The sequence below is a fragment of the Taudactylus pleione genome, unplaced genomic scaffold (genome assembly GCF_031769625.1).
Source record: "Taudactylus pleione unplaced genomic scaffold, aTauple2 ptg000560l, whole genome shotgun sequence".
Taxonomy (NCBI): Eukaryota; Metazoa; Chordata; class Amphibia; order Anura; family Myobatrachidae; genus Taudactylus; species Taudactylus pleione.
In genome coordinates, this window is record NW_028284962.1 from 1,645,389 (window position 1) to 1,662,316 (window position 16,928).

The following is a 16,928-nucleotide window of genomic DNA, read 5'->3' on the forward strand; positions in this document are numbered from 1 at the left end:
TATATAATATATTGCTTTGTATGTGACACTTGCTAGCTCTGTTGTTCTGAAATACTGTTTTAAACTTTCAGACTGTCACTTATATATATCCCTGCTGCTCTTTCTCAAACCCTCAACTAGATGTGTGTAGGGGTATTAGTACTTCACATTTACTTGTATTTGTTAAGAGTGTCACATTGCATTAAATAACTAGACACTTATTGTGTGCTACTTATTGGCTATTTATATGTCTTCCAAGGGCAAGGATAAACAGGAGGCTGAGGTCCCTGTGCTGGTTACATGCAAATCCTGTTTTGCGGGCTTGCCCCCTCAGGATTTCTTTCAGGATGGTCTGTGCTAATTGTTAGAAATCTGTTCACCACTCCACCTTACCAGCCCCTATATATGAGCCTCCTTGGGTGTCGTCCTTATCCCAGGTTATGACGCAGCTAGTGGATCGTTTGTCAATTCCTATGCTGCCTCCTACCATGGGGTACCCACAGCTATTACAGCCTACTATGTTGTTACCCCCTATGCATCCCCATTGGATGGATGTTTATGCCCACTTCGTTCAGAATATGGCTCAATCGTCTGCTGCCTCTGAGCAAAGGTTACAGGCAGACAGACCTCTAGCCACCAAGGCACATAGGCGGACTATCATCCTCTCCGTCCACCCAGCTTTCAGATTCTGAGGAGGCAGATGACGCACAAGGTTCTCTCTGAGTCGCACTTGGATGAGGAGCACTGTCAATCAACAGTGGATGTTCCTGCTTAAGTGAGGGCGGTTAAATTAATCCTGAATATAGAAGATGATGAACCAGCCCCTACACCTAAAACCCTGATGTTTAAACGTCAAAAGGTGTTTAAGGCTGAATTCCTTCAATCAGAACAGCTCACTGAGCTCATGGTTGAAGCTTGGGGTACTCCTGGCAAGCGGTTCCAGGTCCCAAAAAGACTAGTGTCTTTTTACCCTCTCCCTACTAAGGAATGTACTAAGTGGGGAAGTCCCTCCCACTGTTGATTTGCATGTGGCACGCTTAGTCAGAAGCTCTATGCTATCTTTAGCGTCGTCGTCTACATCCTCCCTTAAAGAGGCCACAGATAGAAAGATAGAAACTTGTCTCAAGTCAGTGGACAAGATTGTGGCTACCATGGCAGCCTCGAAATCTGCCTTTCTGCCATCAGCAGCTGCCCCTAAGCCTAGGCGTCAAACAACAACAGACGCCTGGGTCCGAGAAGTGGTCTCTTGGGTACGCTGTCACTTTCCTGAGGCGTCTTCCCCAGCAATTTTTTTGTACAGGTCCCCCATCAGACCCCATCAAGGCCTTGGCCCTCCAGGAGGCATTTCAGTCCCTGCTGAGTTCAGGTATGATAATACCGATTTCTTCGACTCAGAGGAACTGGTTTTCATTCCACTCTTTTTGATTCAGAAGCCGAATGGGTCTTATCGGCCTATTCTGAATCTCAAACCCCTCAACTAGTTTATCAGAGTACCCAAGTTCCGCATGGAAACTCTAATATCTATTGTCCTGGCATTGGAGCCTGGGGATTTCACGATTTCTCTGGACATTCAGGATGCATACCTGCATGTACCTTTTACTCCACCATCGGGTTCCTACGGTTTGCTGTTCTGCAGCATCATTCCCAGTTTTGGGCCCTGCCCTTTGGTCTGTCAACAGCCCCACTGGTCTTTATCAAAGTGATGGCGGCACACCTCAGATGCCAGGGAGTCAGAATCCTGCCATACCTAGCTGACCTCTTAATCTTGGCACACTCAACGGTTGTGTTACAACGCCATCTCCAGCTGACCGTGGACTGTCTGCAAACACAAGGCTGAATCATCAATTGGAAAAAGTCCTCCCTATCTTCGACAAAGCAGATGATACATCTGGGGGATTCTCAAATACAGAGAATCTTTTCTGCCAGCTGACACTTGCGTGTGTGCAGCTTGCGTTACAATCGGAGGGTATCCATTCACTCAGCAATGCAGGTCCATGGTATCCACTTTCAATATGGTGAAATATGCCCAGTTCCACTCCAGGACCCTTCAACAACCGATTCTCTCACGGTGGAATGGGCAGTATCATACGATCCGGTCCCAGAAGATCCTCCTCTCCGGAGGTTCGGCTTTCCCTCTCATGGTGGCTACAGACGTCTCATCTGGACAAAGGTCGTCCCTTCTGGATTCCAAATTGGGAACTTCTCACTACAGATGCCAGCCTGCACGGATGGGGTCCGGTAATCGGTCATCATACCTTTCAGGGACGGCGGGCAACTCCGGAAAGTCGTCTGCCCATAAAAATTCTCCAGCTTTGAGCAGTGTACAGAGCACTCACAGGACCTTCTCCGGTGCAGGCCTGTTCAGATCCAGTCCGACAACGCAACTACAGTAGTGTATCTCAACCATCAGGGAGGCAAGCGAAGTCGGGCAGCCATGCGAGAAGTGGCATACCTTCTGGTCTGGTCCGAATGTCATCTCCTGGCAATCTCGGCAGTGTTCATTCCCGGAGTCCTCAATTGGGAAGCGGACTGCCTAAGCAGTCAGGACATACACACCGGAGAGTGGGCTCTCCGCCCGGATGTCTTTCAACTCCTGGTGGACAAATGAGGCTTGCCAGGCGTAGACCTCATGGACTCTCGTCACAACCACAAGGTCCCCAGGTACGGGTACACGACCAGAGACCCCTCAGCTGCCTACGTGGACACTGGCAGTGAGCTGGGACTTCAATTTCGCATACCTCTTTCCTCTGATCTCCCTCCTCCTGAGGGTACTTCGAAAGTTCAAGCAAGAAGGTGGCACGGTGATACTGAGCCCCAGCCTCATTCAGGTGACATTGGTTCACTGACCTATGGAGTCTCTCCATAGACACACCCTTTCCACTTCCTCTATGGCAGGACCTGTTAGTGCAGGGTACCTGCCTGCTTCTGGAATTACCTTTCTGTCTTTGACTGCGTGGCTCTTGAGTCTTCCCTCTTAAGAGCCAAGGGTTTCTCTCACTCTGTGGTCCAGATGATGCAGGGCACGTAAAGTTGCCTCAGCCCGCATCTATTACAGAGGCTACTTTCAATGGTGCTCCCCCAGAGGCAATAACCCTATAGTTTTTATGGTCTCCTGGGTGTTTGCCTTTCTCCAGGCTGGGTAAGACCTTGGCTCCGCCTGGCCTCCCTTAGAGTTTAGGTTTCTGCTCTGTCAATCTGGTTCCAGCGAAGGATTGCTCCCATGCCCGATGTTAGAACATTTTTGCAGGGTGTTCTCCGCAATCAACCTCCTTTTTGTCCCTCTGGTGGCTCTGTGAGATTTGTCCTTGGTTCTCCGGGCTCTACAGGCTCCTCCGTTTGTACCTCTGAATTCACTAGACCTCAAGTGGTTGACAGTGAAGACGCTCTTTCTCCTTGCTATCTCCTCTGCCCGCAGGGTATCTGACTTGGCAGCGTACTCCTGTCACTCCCCATTTTTGATCTTTCATCCGGAAAGACCTGTCCTCCGTATCAGGGCTGGGTACTTCCCTAAAGTGGTATCCCGGTTCCATTTGAACGAAGAGATTGTAGTTCCGGCCTCCCAGTCCTCGGATCTTTCTGCAGATGAAGCTTCCTTTTGGCTGTGGTTTGTGCTCTTCGGATCTACGTGGATCGTACAAATTCATTGAGGAAATCGGATTCTTTTTTTTTTGTGTTGTCTGGCTCTTACAAGTGAGGCTGGCCAGCTAACAAACAGACTCTGGCTCGATGGCTCCACATGATACTCTCAGGCCTACATGCAAGCTGATCTGCCTGTACCAAACAGGGTTACAGCTCATTCTACTCTGTCTGTGGGACCCTTGTGGGCTGTTCGGCGTGGCGCTTCTACTGAACAATTGTGCAAGGCGGCCATGTGGTCTTCTGTCCACAGCTTTCTTCGGTTCTATGCCTTCTTTGATATCTTTGCCTCTCAGGATGCTTCCTTTTGAGCGTTGGATTCTCCTTATATATGTGAAGGAAGACCAGTGCATCCTGGGAGCTAAAGCTTAACTCTTTGGTGCCCGGATCACTCCAACCACACACACCCCATGGGGCTCGGTATGAAATACCGATGGACGGGATGCCGGCTGTCAGACTGACAGCATCCTGATGGTTCCCCTGTCCTATTTACCCCCTAACCCTCCTTTCCTGCACCCTTATACTAACCCTCCCTACCCCACACCCTAATCCCCCCCCCCCCTGGGGGTGCCTGACCCTAACTTCCCCACTCCCACAGCCTACCGCTAAGTGTCCACCCCCCTTGTCTGATACTTACCTGTCCCCGATATCCTTACGATCGGGAGGCTGTCTGCCGGGATCCCGACGTCGGCTTCCCGAGTCTTGTCGGGATTGCGGCGCCGGTGTTGTCTCTGCACTCGGGATTCCGATGCCGGCAGACGGCATCCCGCTTGTCGGGATGCTAACTGCATCCCCACGGTATCCCTGTGGATCCTATGGACTTCGAAGAAATAATAGAGTTAACAAAGGTTAGTCTACCATAACTCAACTAATTTTTATTTTTTCCATATGTTCTCCAGTTTAAGATGGCCAAAGAAGTCTTGAAAGATATCATTGCAAAAACAAACTGAGAGCGATTCACATCTCTCCCTACTTTTTGTATATAATTATATAATTTTTCCTTTTCATAGTGTAATATGTGTATATATATTTTCTTGTATGTATGTATGTATGTCTCCGGAAAACCTAATCAGAATACTGGTAGCGGAATCACTTCCCAATCCACCGACTTGTTTCAAAGTGATCAGTTTTTTTTTTTTCTTTTCAAGGTCCCACCATCTGTGGGATGTCAGCCATGGAGGCCTCACCTCGCAACTTCTGCTGATGTCTTGGTGCCAGATACTACAGGACACATTCAGAGGTCTTGTGGAGTCTATACCTTGTGGGGGACTTACACAATATTAGGTTTTAAAGTTATGGCTGATTGGTGTATACTATACTAGCAAATTCTCCATTACTTTATAGAATGTAGTTATGGTTATTTATTACTATCAAACCAGCTATTGCTGGTTTGATAGGAAGTATAGCTCTCCGCTGCTCCCCAGTCTAAGCCAATACTTCTTAATATTACTGTGTACTATGTAAAAACCAACATATGTTCTAATTTTTATAAAGAAAAAAAGTACTTCTAGATGTGGATGTCAGTGTTATGATGGAAGTGAATCTGTTGAAGACAGTGAGGTACTTTTCTAAAAGCTGATATGCCAATTACTGTGGACAAAAAGTGCTGCAACTTCTAGCAACCAGAGAGTAACTACAATAGTGAGTGTTAGTTTCTGAGTTGCAGCACACCCTTTTATTTATTTATTTATTTTTTTGTGGGGGGTCCATCTACGCTAGTGTTTTTTGTATTGTGCTCCATTATATTTATAATGTCGTTTTTTTTTTTTTTGTTTTTACTTCTTTAACTCTGTACAATGATTGGGTGGCAGGCTTCCAGATGTTGGCATATAACAGCCACATATTATTTCACACAGAGACAAAGAACCCAACGTCAGGTGGTAGTGCTGCAACATGCAATGGCTCATCCCCTTCTCTAAAACTGCGGACAATGTCTGGCATGACATCAAAAACGACTTCTTCAACTGTGCAAAAAAGAAAGGCACACGCCCCGTCTCTGCAGGTATGGCTTATTTGTAAAAACAGTATTTGGTAGGCTAGCTTGTGTCCATTTACACTTATTATCTACCAAAGCTTGTATAGATTGACGGCCAATAAAACTTAGCAACACTGACTTCTGAGACAGATGAGACCAAAAGCGACAACATGACTAGGGTTGTTTGCTGTATCTGATTAAATATTTTTATTTTAGTTTCCTCCGTTCGTTCTTGGATAAAGTAGTACAGTCTTGCATGCATGCTAACGTCATCAGCCCTGATATAACAGCCATATGAGCATGATAGGTGATTTAAGAGTTTAGTAGATTTGGATAGAGTTCGATTTATTAATCATCCATTTTGTGGACACTGGCTAACTAATAGACTTGAGTCCCATCACCAGAGCACTGAATACTCTAAAGTAAAACAAAGCGAAAGGTTCCTCCCACCACATCCTTCAAACAAGTATACTAATAGGGGGGACATTTTGCTCCTGCACCATGTCTTCTGTTTTTACACTCTTAACATGTCCCCTAATTGTCTTTTTTCATTACCAGCGGCTTATAAAATGAAGCTAAACCATTTAAAAGCAACTAGTCCTAACTCTCCACCCTAAAAATCCTATATTTTATTACTTTATTGCAGAGTGCTGCCTTGAAGAGACCAGTCATCCCCAATGAGTTTGGTGCGAAGGTACCAACTACTGTTAGGCAGCGTTACCTGAACCTCTTTATTGATGAATGCTTGAAGTTTTGTGTCTCCCAGCAGGAGGCATTTGATAAGGTGAGTGGCATGGTTTATTGTTTAAGGAGAGGTACACTAATTTCGTCCAAGTCACAAATTGTCTGTATTTGCAGGCTCTTGAAGAGGAAAAAGTGGTCTACAGCCGTAGCAGCAGTCGGAATATTTATCTAAATGTGGCAGTCAACACACTGAAGAAGCTTAGGAGCCAAGGATCAGAGGAAAAGCCTGTATCTCCAAGTGTGTATATAATAATTAAGGAATAATTACATTTAAAGTGAACATTTTACCTTTCAGTGAAGATTTGTCTTGAAATAACCATTGAGAGGCACAGCAGATAAAAATCTTCACTGTAACGGTGGCCACTATGCATTTCATTTATCTAGGCTGTAATAGAAATTAAAATATTGTAGCCATAATTGCATTGTTGATAACAATGTAACCAAGATGCACAGTTACTTGTATATTAAGCTGGGTACACATTAGACTGTACCCAGCGCGACATCACCGACGACTGGACCAGACATGCGGAAAGTGCATACACGCTTCCCGATGATGGGTCCGACGGGGGGGAGGGACATGTCAACATGACCTCTTTAGCGACAGCAGAGATTGACAAGAGAAAACCTCAGCGCTCTGAGACCACACCTGTGACTGTAATTAACCTGCAGCTGTTATGAGCAAAAGGGAAAAACTGACCCCGCAAGAAGCCATAAACCAGAAAAATCAATAACCACGCTGGTACATAATTGTATAATTATCTCTATTTAATAACCATTCAAAAAAAGGACGACATAAAATTATAATTCAAAACCATAACAATCATAAACCACAAGAGTGTACTAAAAATAATGTAATTTATTAATACTTAATTAATTAGGCATAAAATTTAGCACAAATGTCAAACCATTAAGCTGATACAATTGATATACTGCAACTTAAATTGATGTGTAGCTGATAAATTTATTCAGATCTTAATAAAATAATGAAGGAAAGTTCCGATCTAGTACATGTTTATATAGTAACAATGTATCCACAATCCACCTTTGGAAATATATCCGTGCTGTTTGACTGTGAGTCACAGTAGAGGAGCAGCGGGAGAACTGCCTGTCAGATTTATTGCTGTACTATCCCTCTATAGGGCTGTGGATATGCAGAGTTGGAGGACACGCTGGCTTCCACTGTGGCTCAGTCAAACAGTACGGATAGATTTCCAAAGGTGGACAGAGCTTTCCTTTATTACATGGTTACTTTAAGTATATTGGCTTTAACACTAAATCTGGGACACCGTATTCTTCAAGGCTTTAACAGAACATTATTTTATTAAGATCTGAATTAATTGATCAGCTACACATCAATTTAAGTTGCAGTATATCGATTTATCGTATCAGCTTAATGGTTTGACATTGTGCTATATTTTATGATTGCCTAATGAATTAATTATTAATAAATTATATTACATAATTTTTTTTTTTTTTATGGTTTATGAATTGTTATAGATTCCAATTATGATAATTTCGTGTCCTTTTTTTTGACTATTAAATAGAGATAATTATACAATTATGTACCAGTGTGGTTATTGATTTTTCTGGTTTATCTTTAGCGACATCCCCTGTCGGCCCTGCAGTAGGGCCAACGGGCGATGCCGCTAACGACCCGTGGGAGCACATATCATCGGTACACACTAGACGATGTACCCGATATGTCGCTCTGATCCGCGGGATCGGACGACCATATTATCTAATGTGTACCCAGCATTACTCTATTCCCAACTCTGAATCAGTCTCTAAGTGACATTGACTGTGGAATGATAGCTGGTGTTAGACAGGGCACTTTGAGTATCTCAAGCTGCTGATCTCCAGGTTCAGATAGACCTAGAGTTTACAGAGAATGGTGTACAAAACAAATAACAGCCAGTGATCAGCAGTGCTGTGTTCTCCTTGTTAATAAGAGCGACCAGAGTAGAAGGCCAGACTGGTTCAAGCTGCTTGGAAGACGACCGTAATTCAAATAACTCAGTATTAGAAAGATGTACCTAATAATTCCTATTGAGTTTTTGCTTTCACCGATCTTACCTTAACAAGTCCTTACCTTAACAACAAGTCCTGGAATCTGCTCACTGCTGAACTGTTGAGATAACTTCATACTTGCTGGCTAGAAGCACTGTTTGATCATACTCCCTAGACTTTTCATTTGTTGGAGAACGATGATTCTGACAGCATGGCAATATCAGTGAAGGTAGTGGCAGAAAGCAGCCTTTTAGGATAAGTTTGAGAGGACATGCCAGAGAGGAGGCCACAGGTAGTAGCAGTATGAAGTGACCAAGGAAATGGTGAATAATTGAGACTAAAAAGTATGTAATGGCCTTATGGGCCACAAAATATGGTTGAAATATTATCTTTTAAATTGAGTTATAGTTACAGGAGTGATGCATGTTAAGAAGTTGTTTTGCTTAATTACATTTTTTTACCTTTTATGGCTCTTTCAGAAATCCAGAACAAGAAAGCCGTTTCCCACGAGTCTGTCCTAGGAGGAAAGTTGGCAGCAAAAACCAGTTTCTCTGTGCAACGCAGTGTTCATCGGGAGGAGGAGTTGACAGGTAAATAGACTGATTGCTCTGTTATCACAGACAAAATGGTTCAGAAGCTGCACACAGAAGGTTAGTACATTTTCCCCATAGGTGTATGTTTACTAGAAAAGCACAGAAAGCACCCAGGGGGTATTTATCAAAGCTTGGATAGAGGTAAAATTGTGATAGAGAAAGTACCAACCATGCAGCACTTTCATTTTTTAAACGCAGCATGCAACATGTAAGTTAGAAGCTGATTAGAGAGTACTTTCGGGGTCATTCAGACCCACTTGCAAGCGGCAGTACGCTCGCAAGTGGGTCGATGTTTCCCACTGCGCATGCGCACGAAGGAGGGAGCTCCGTCGTGCGCATGCTCGAGACCCGGACTGCGACAGCCAAGCTGTCGATGGTGACCCAGAGCTATACGAGCGTCCAGGAGGACGCTCCATTTTAATGGAGGAGGGCCCTGATTCAGAGCGAGCGCTCTGGTCAGAGCGTCCGGCTCTGAATTAGGCCCTTTGTCTCTCTTTCTCAATTGTATCTCTCTCCAAGCTTAAATAAATCGCCCCCCTCACTGTTCATTCCATGCCATTCTATTAAACTAACACTTTCTAGGTACCGCTTCTGAATCATTTTGTTTGAATTTACATTTGTAGACTCTGGATGAGAGCTGGTTCATGGCATCTGAGATAGATAGAGATATATATATATATATCTCTCTATCTATCTCTATTTGTCATTGCTGTCATTCTGTGTTCATGTTTGCTTCTTCCTAAAGGTGCAGGGTGTGTGTTTTTGTAAATACAAAAAACAAATCTTATTTCTTTTTCATCCACACTGGGGGTATAGACAACGATGTGCTGAACAGCCTGTCATTTAATCTTTCAATTTTTACTTTTTTAATTTTTGTTCCTGGGGCAGACTCCGTGCCCTGGGAGTCTGCTCGCTATGTGGGCTGCCGGGTTGTGTCTGGGCTTCCCGAGCGCAGCATCCACCAAAGATGCAGCTCCAACGCGCACCGGAGACTCGAGTATAACGGCAAGTAGAATTAGTCGTAGGACTGACTGCCACCTGAGGCTGTGGTTAGGCTCCTTCCAGGGTCACATAGCGTAATGCCGGGAGAAATCGGGCCAGAAATGGCTGTTCAGCTCTGCTCAACCAGCTTCACGCAAACCTTGCTTATTTACACATCCCTGTCTGGGAACCCCACCAATCTTTCTTTCAAGTTGTTCCAGAAAATGGCCTCTCCATCAGGAAATGTTTCAGCTGCTGATGAAAAAGTTCTGCCGTCCTCAAATGGACATAATTGCAACAGTCGGGAATCTTGGTGCTTTTGCATTCTACAGAAAATGACTGGGACAGAAGGGGTGGATGCATTTTGCGGGGGGGTTTTGTGTCCTTTGTAACTTTGGGATCAAAGCACAGGAGGAATCAAAATCCAGAGTAAATGGCCTATTAACTTCTGTAATAAGATATACTGACCTCTGCTGTATTCATTTCCCTGGGCATCTGTCAACACTCTGTCTACAAGTTTTGCGGCTCATTTAAAACTGTACATGAACTACACTTTCAGGTTGATATTTCATCATCCTACTATATTTCATGATTGCTTCACAAGATGATTGACCCTGAATGTAGTGCTCTTCTGCTGGTAGGGTTGGTGAGTTGCAGGCACTATGGTGCAAGCAGACCTTTCTGAATATTTATCAGTATTAAGTGGTAATTAAACCTTTGTTTTAAAAAAAAAAAAAAAGGTGAAAACTACATTTCATATTAACTAAGAGATTGGTTTCCCATCTTTTTACCCGCAGCAGTGAATAGCAAATATAAATTGTAATCGCTCTCTAAATACAAGGGATGCAAAGTGTGGTGGGAATATGGTAGTTATTTGTGATTCAAGCAGGACACTGGGTAAATGATGCCCCTTCCAGTCATGCCATTTGTCAGTGTATCAGAGAAGTACGGTAATCATATAGGCTTACATGAAATGTGGAAATAAAATGCCATAAATACTAAGAGCCCACTCTACTGTAGCACTGGCAAGATCTCTGGCATAGAAGGCTCTGGCCTTAGGATAGACATCTATACCTTCTCTGGTCATTATTACTTTGGATATAATTTCCTCTAGTTACTCTCTACACAACCTTGAAACATAAATGCTGGATTATGCAGCATATTTGGCTTGCTTTCTTTAACTGTAGCCCTCTGTATTGTGTTACTACGTGCATCCCATTGTAAGGGCTGACATTGAGTATTGAAGGGGAAAACAGTGAATTATAGTTACCCATAATTTCTTTTCTTCTAAATCCTCCATGACCACACAGTGTTTCATTTTTCAGCGATCACTTGGAAGTTAATCTAAAACGGGGGAAGGGGAAAAACTGCATTATATTAAAAAAAACAAAAAACAAAACACACCCCCTTAAGATATAGATCTGTTTCTACCTAACTTAGAATGGAGCTAGCCAATTGTAAGGACTGCCATGGAGTCATTTAGAAGAAAATTAAGTATTGGTAATTATAAATAATTGTACTCCTTGGTATACTGCTAAATTACAACTGTATACCAACTAATTAAGATCAAGCAGATTTTTATTTGTACATTTGTTCCTTCACAACTGTTTATAATATACAAAAGACGGAACATGCTGCAATTGCAAAGCCCCATAGTTTGCAGTGATTTCTGTTTAACCCATGCCTAAGACAAAACCACAAGAGAAAAAATATTTATAATAGTTGAAATGTATTTAGTTATCTAGAGGTGTGTTGACCTTCCTTTTGAATTTATATTGGAAGCAGTGAGTATTGTTATACATACAAATGCTACAGAAGTTGGCCTTTTGGTTTGTTTTTTCTACTTTATAAATTGCCCAATACCCTTTCTTTAAAATGTTTAGAATAAATTCCTCAGTAGATTGTGCATATTAATTTTGTGATCCCCCATTTATACCTAGATGCCAGTTTATACAGAAAGCTGAAGGAGTATATCCTGACTCCTGAGCAACTAAAGGAACATTGCTACCCACTGGCACATCCTGACAAGCCTGGCAGGGCAGTGGTTTTTACTGCAGAGGAAAAAAAAAGTTTAGACTGTAAGTACCAAGATTATCAAAACTACATTCTAAATCTATTCCTTAATGAAACTGGGTAAATGTGATTTGCTTTTCTCTTATTACATTTATTTAGGATATATTTACACTACTCATGTTTATTACATATACAAATAAATGCATTAAGAAGTGTTTTGTTTGTTTTTAACCACCCCATTTGCTCTATTACACATTTTTTTTAATCAACGTTTATTGAATTTTCATTAACAAGAAACAATACTTAAAATTGCAGGAAAAGGTAAAATAAATGAAAGAGAAAAATGGAAAGAGGGGAGGGATTCACGTAGGTGTCACAAACTGTACACATGGTATAAGATATCATAATAAATATCATACAAAGAGAAACAAAAGGTAAATTGAGTAAAGTAATAAAGTACACAAGGACAAAAATGTAAGGGTTCTGGGAAGAACCACTTAACAGTTCTGCCCCTTCGCCATCTGAAACAAACTCATGCCACTTGAACCATTTCATCAATGGCGAGGTAGCAGCAATATGGGACATTTAACATCTCCATCAAGAATGCAAACTGAATTTAGTTTTTTCCACAACTGGACTACAGCAGTTTTAGTTGCGAGGAAAATATGGGTCAGTATTATAACAGTTGTATTCATCTAAATCAGGGGGGTGTACGTGTAAAAGGGTGATGGATGAGAGGGTTGTATCCTTATATTTAAAACTTTAGAGACCGGATCAAACACCTCACTCTCTAGTTTTCAAAGAGAAGGACACCCCAAAAGATGTGGAAAATATGAACGACCTTCATGCAATTACGCTTTAGCTGGGGGTAAAGTACATCTGATGGAGAATTTTATATTTGAGTTTCAAGTGATTGTAGCATTTGAATAATCATTGAGCAGTTAAATAAAATGTCCCATTGCTGGGGAAAAAGTTGTTTGGAGATCAGGCTTCCATTGAAGTTGAGTCTTAGTTTTGTATAAGATGTCTTCCAAAGGCAATAGTTATTATAAAAGCCGATGTTATCCCTATAATTACTGAGGGGTATCCTAGAAAGTAATTCAGGCAGGGGCAGCTGTAGTGGACCATTCACCTTAACCAAACTAACCACCCAATGGCTAATTTGGTAATGTGAGTAGTTCATGAGAGGGAAGAACAAATTGTGACTGTAAGTGGGAAAAGGGAGTTAAGGTAGAAACCTAGAATTTGACAGCAGATAAGAATATATTGGCCCTTTTTGTCTGCCCCTTTTCTAACCATTTTGAAACCGGTTGTTAACTGCCGTCAAATTCTATTAGCCCATCTAGAGTAGTACTACGCAGAATATTTACTATCTGCTGAATCCCACTGGAAGCCCAATCCATAACCTGCAGAACAGGGATCACGCTTGAGAGCGCCGACATGGATAGGGCACTAGAGGGTAGTGAGACACATTTAGACGTACATATATATCATATCCTAGGCCTTAGGGGAGGCTTAGATGGCTTAAGGGGCATCAGGGCAGAGGGAACGTGACTGGGTGTCCAGAGCAAGTCGCATAGAGAATAATCGGGGAGTAATTTTCTCTCAAGGTCAACCCATGGTTTAGTGTTTGAGGGGAGTTCATACACCCATTTGGGATATCTGGTATGCATTGTGGCAAGCAAGCAAGTTGGAGCCCTCCAGACCCCTCAGACTTTTTGGTCAGATACGAATATGCCAAACAAGAAGGTTTTTTACCTTTCCAAGTGTATATCCCCCCCAAAAAAGAGGTTATACGAAGTATTTACTCTTGGGGGAGCCCCGCCACTTTCAGAAATTCTATACCCACAGATAGGGTTGGTACTACAGTGTTACTGTGGCTGCCAAAATTGTGGAGAATAGATATAATTTCTATATACTCCTTATACCTAGTGCCTGAGATACTTTTTTTTTTCCCCCTAACATTCTCTCTAAGTGTATGTAAGAATTAACTTGTGTACTCTTAGAAGAGCCCTTTTGGGAAGTGTATAGGAAATGTTGTGGAAGAGATACATAAGTTTTGGTCAGACCATGATTTTGAATGACGCCAGGCAGCTCAACAGCACTACAAAAGATCAACTTTATGTACTACCATAGGTTTTAAATGTGGCCTCTGTGAGACCTGTCATTGTATTTAGGGGCGTGAATGCCAAAATAGAGAAGTGAGTCAGACTGACATAAGGCCAGATAATGCCTCCCCTTGAATATTAAAGGGTATAGCCTGAATTTGGGTAGTATTTAATTATATAGAGAAGCCACACTATATATGTCTATCCCGTCAAGGGAGGGCAAGGAGGTCTCTGGGCTGATTACAAATAATAAAATGGTGTCTGCATGAAAATGAAGTTTATGAGATGAGGACCCAACATAATTACCTGGAAACTATGGTAGTTTATAATTTTCCTCAATGTACAATAAGGGAGCAAAGGGTACACCCTTCTCGTGTACAATTTGTAATAGGGAAAGGAGATAAGAAGCCATTACTAAAATCCCTAGCGGAGTAACCCCAAGAGAGCAGCAATCCATGAGAAAGTGCCAGTGGAGGCAATGGAACGCCTTCTCGGTTTCTAAAGAGTGAAGCACAGACTCCTGACAACCTTTTTAGCAAGTTTTCAGTAAGGTCAAAGACCCTTTGGGGTACATTTACTAAAGTGAGAGTTTTTAGAAGTGAGTTTCAGAAGTGATGTTGCCCATAGCAACCAATCAGCTATTATCTTCTAGAAGGTGCTAGTTAAATGTTAAGTAGAACCTGATTGGTTGCTATGGGTAACATCACTTCTAAAAACTCTAGTTATAGGCCTCTAACTTTTGCCAGGGGCGCTTGAACCCAAGATGCACCCCTGATGGAGAGGTTTTTAACCCTCCAATGCCTAAATCACAGCACACACACCAGGAGTGAGCCGTGCGGCACCACATGCTAAGATGGCCGCAGCAGCTGTATCAAACACTGAGTCTCAGACGTTGCGTCCTGTGGGAGCACAACATGTGGCTTCTACAACAAATAATCCACACACCCCAACACAGACTAGCCCGGTCAGCTGTACATTATCTCTTACATTTGCAGATGTGGTACAAGCCATACAAGAGATGGGGAGTCCTCTACTTAAAGAGCAGACACAAGAACAGGCTGTGGTTTCGCAGGAACAGATATTAAAGAGCAGATACAGCAATTGATTCAAAGAGTGTGTCTGTTGGAACAGAGTTGTGGGGAAATCTTTCAGTACGCCACAGAGTTAAAAGTACGGACTTCTAAACTACAGCCGTACGACTAGCGAATATGGGCATGAGAACAGATCTCTGCGTAATAATCTGAGCATTGTTGACTTCCTTGAAAAACTTAAAGATCCTGCATTGTATCAGTTTTTGAGAGACACTATCTGAGGTTCTTCAGATACAAGGTGTATGCAGTGACATTGTTATTGAAAGAGCACCCGGTACTGGGCCTATTAGATCACAACCTGAATCTAAACCTAGAGCTACTATGTTTCGCTATCTTAATTATTTACATAAAGAAGCAATACGAGCAGCCTCACGTACGCAAAGAAATGAATCCTGAAATAATTTGCATATCCACTGCACGAGAGTGGAACGACTGTACGATTACACCATCATAATCGTTCATCATCCTGTGCAGTGGATAATGTGCCCACACTGAACGATATGTCGTTCAGTGCAGGCACCCTCCCTCATCCCCGAACATGCACAACCTGTCGATATCGGCAGGTTGGCCTGCATGTTCAGGGGTTGATGGATACCGGCAACGACCAGCGGGACCGCACATTAATGAACGATAACCGTCGTCATCGTTCATTTTTATCGTGTAGTGGATATGCGCCATTACATTTTAGAGATTACTACGCTGAGTTTACAAAGGCTAGGAAAGCGTTTGCCCTCATCTGTTCTGTATTGTTTCAGTTAGGCACAAATTTGCACATTTGCACTGTTGTATCCAGCACTCCTCCGTGTATTTGAGGGAGAAATGTTTAAAGATTTGACATAGCCACTACAACTTCAATTTCTACATTTATTTCTCAGCATCCAAAGATATTTCAGTTTATATGATTGGGCTCTCTAGAAAGTGGTTATAAGGACTAATTCTCCTAACCGCCTAACCTTACAAGAGTAAGAACCATTTAAAGAGAGAACCATTTAAAGGTCCTATACTGGCTTTAGACGCTGAGGGAATATATGGAGAAACAGGCCTAAATTGCATGATTGAGCTATATATTTTTTTTGCATCTAATCTCCCTATTAGCAACACTAGAAGGTTGTTGTTGTTGTTATATATATATATATATATATATATATATATATATATATATAATAACGTCAGGTCCATAAATATTGGGACATTGACAGAATTTTCAGATTTTGGCCTCTATTCACCACCACAATGGTTTTGAAATGCAACAAACAAGATGTGCTTTAACTGCAGACTTTCAGATTTAATTTGAGGGTAATTGCATCCAAATCGGGTGAACGGTGTAGGAATTACAACAGTTTCAATATGTGCCTCCCACTTTTTAAGGGGCCAAAAGTAATGGGACTATCAACTCAAAAGCTATTTCATGGACAGGTGTGGGCTATTGCCTCATTATTTCATTATCAATTAAGCAGGTAAAAGGTCTGGAGTTGATTCTAGGTGTGACATTTGCATTTGGAATCAGTTGCTGTCAACTCTCAATATGAGATCCAAAGAGCTGTCACCATCAGTGAAACAAGCCATCATTAGGCTGAAAAATCAAAACAAACCCATCAGAGAGATAGCAAAAACATTAGGTGTGGCCAAATCAACTGTTTGGAACATTCTTAAAAAGAAAGAACGCATCGGAGAGCTCAGCAACACCAAAAGACCCGGAAGACCACGGAAAACAACTGTGGTGGATGACAAAAGAATTATTTCCCTGGTGAAGAAAAACCCCTTCACAACAGTTGGCCAAATCAAAAACACTCTCCAGGAG

At 42.3% G+C, this 16,928-nt stretch overlaps 1 protein-coding gene across 3 annotated transcripts in view; it reads left to right on the forward strand.

The window, feature by feature from the left end:
- REXO1 (RNA exonuclease 1 homolog) overlaps window positions 1-16,928 on the forward strand; it is a 126,887-nt gene that overhangs the window by 74,156 nt on the left and 35,803 nt on the right. For all 3 annotated transcript variants that reach the window (XM_088452953.1, XM_088452954.1, XM_088452952.1), the window contains exons 5-9: window positions 5,472-5,617; window positions 6,237-6,374; window positions 6,449-6,572; window positions 8,821-8,931; window positions 11,856-11,993. In XM_088452953.1, coding sequence (XP_088309079.1) covers window positions 5,472-5,617; window positions 6,237-6,374; window positions 6,449-6,572; window positions 8,821-8,931; window positions 11,856-11,993 — 657 coding nt within the window. The remainder of the gene's footprint in view (window positions 1-5,471; window positions 5,618-6,236; window positions 6,375-6,448; window positions 6,573-8,820; window positions 8,932-11,855; window positions 11,994-16,928) is intronic.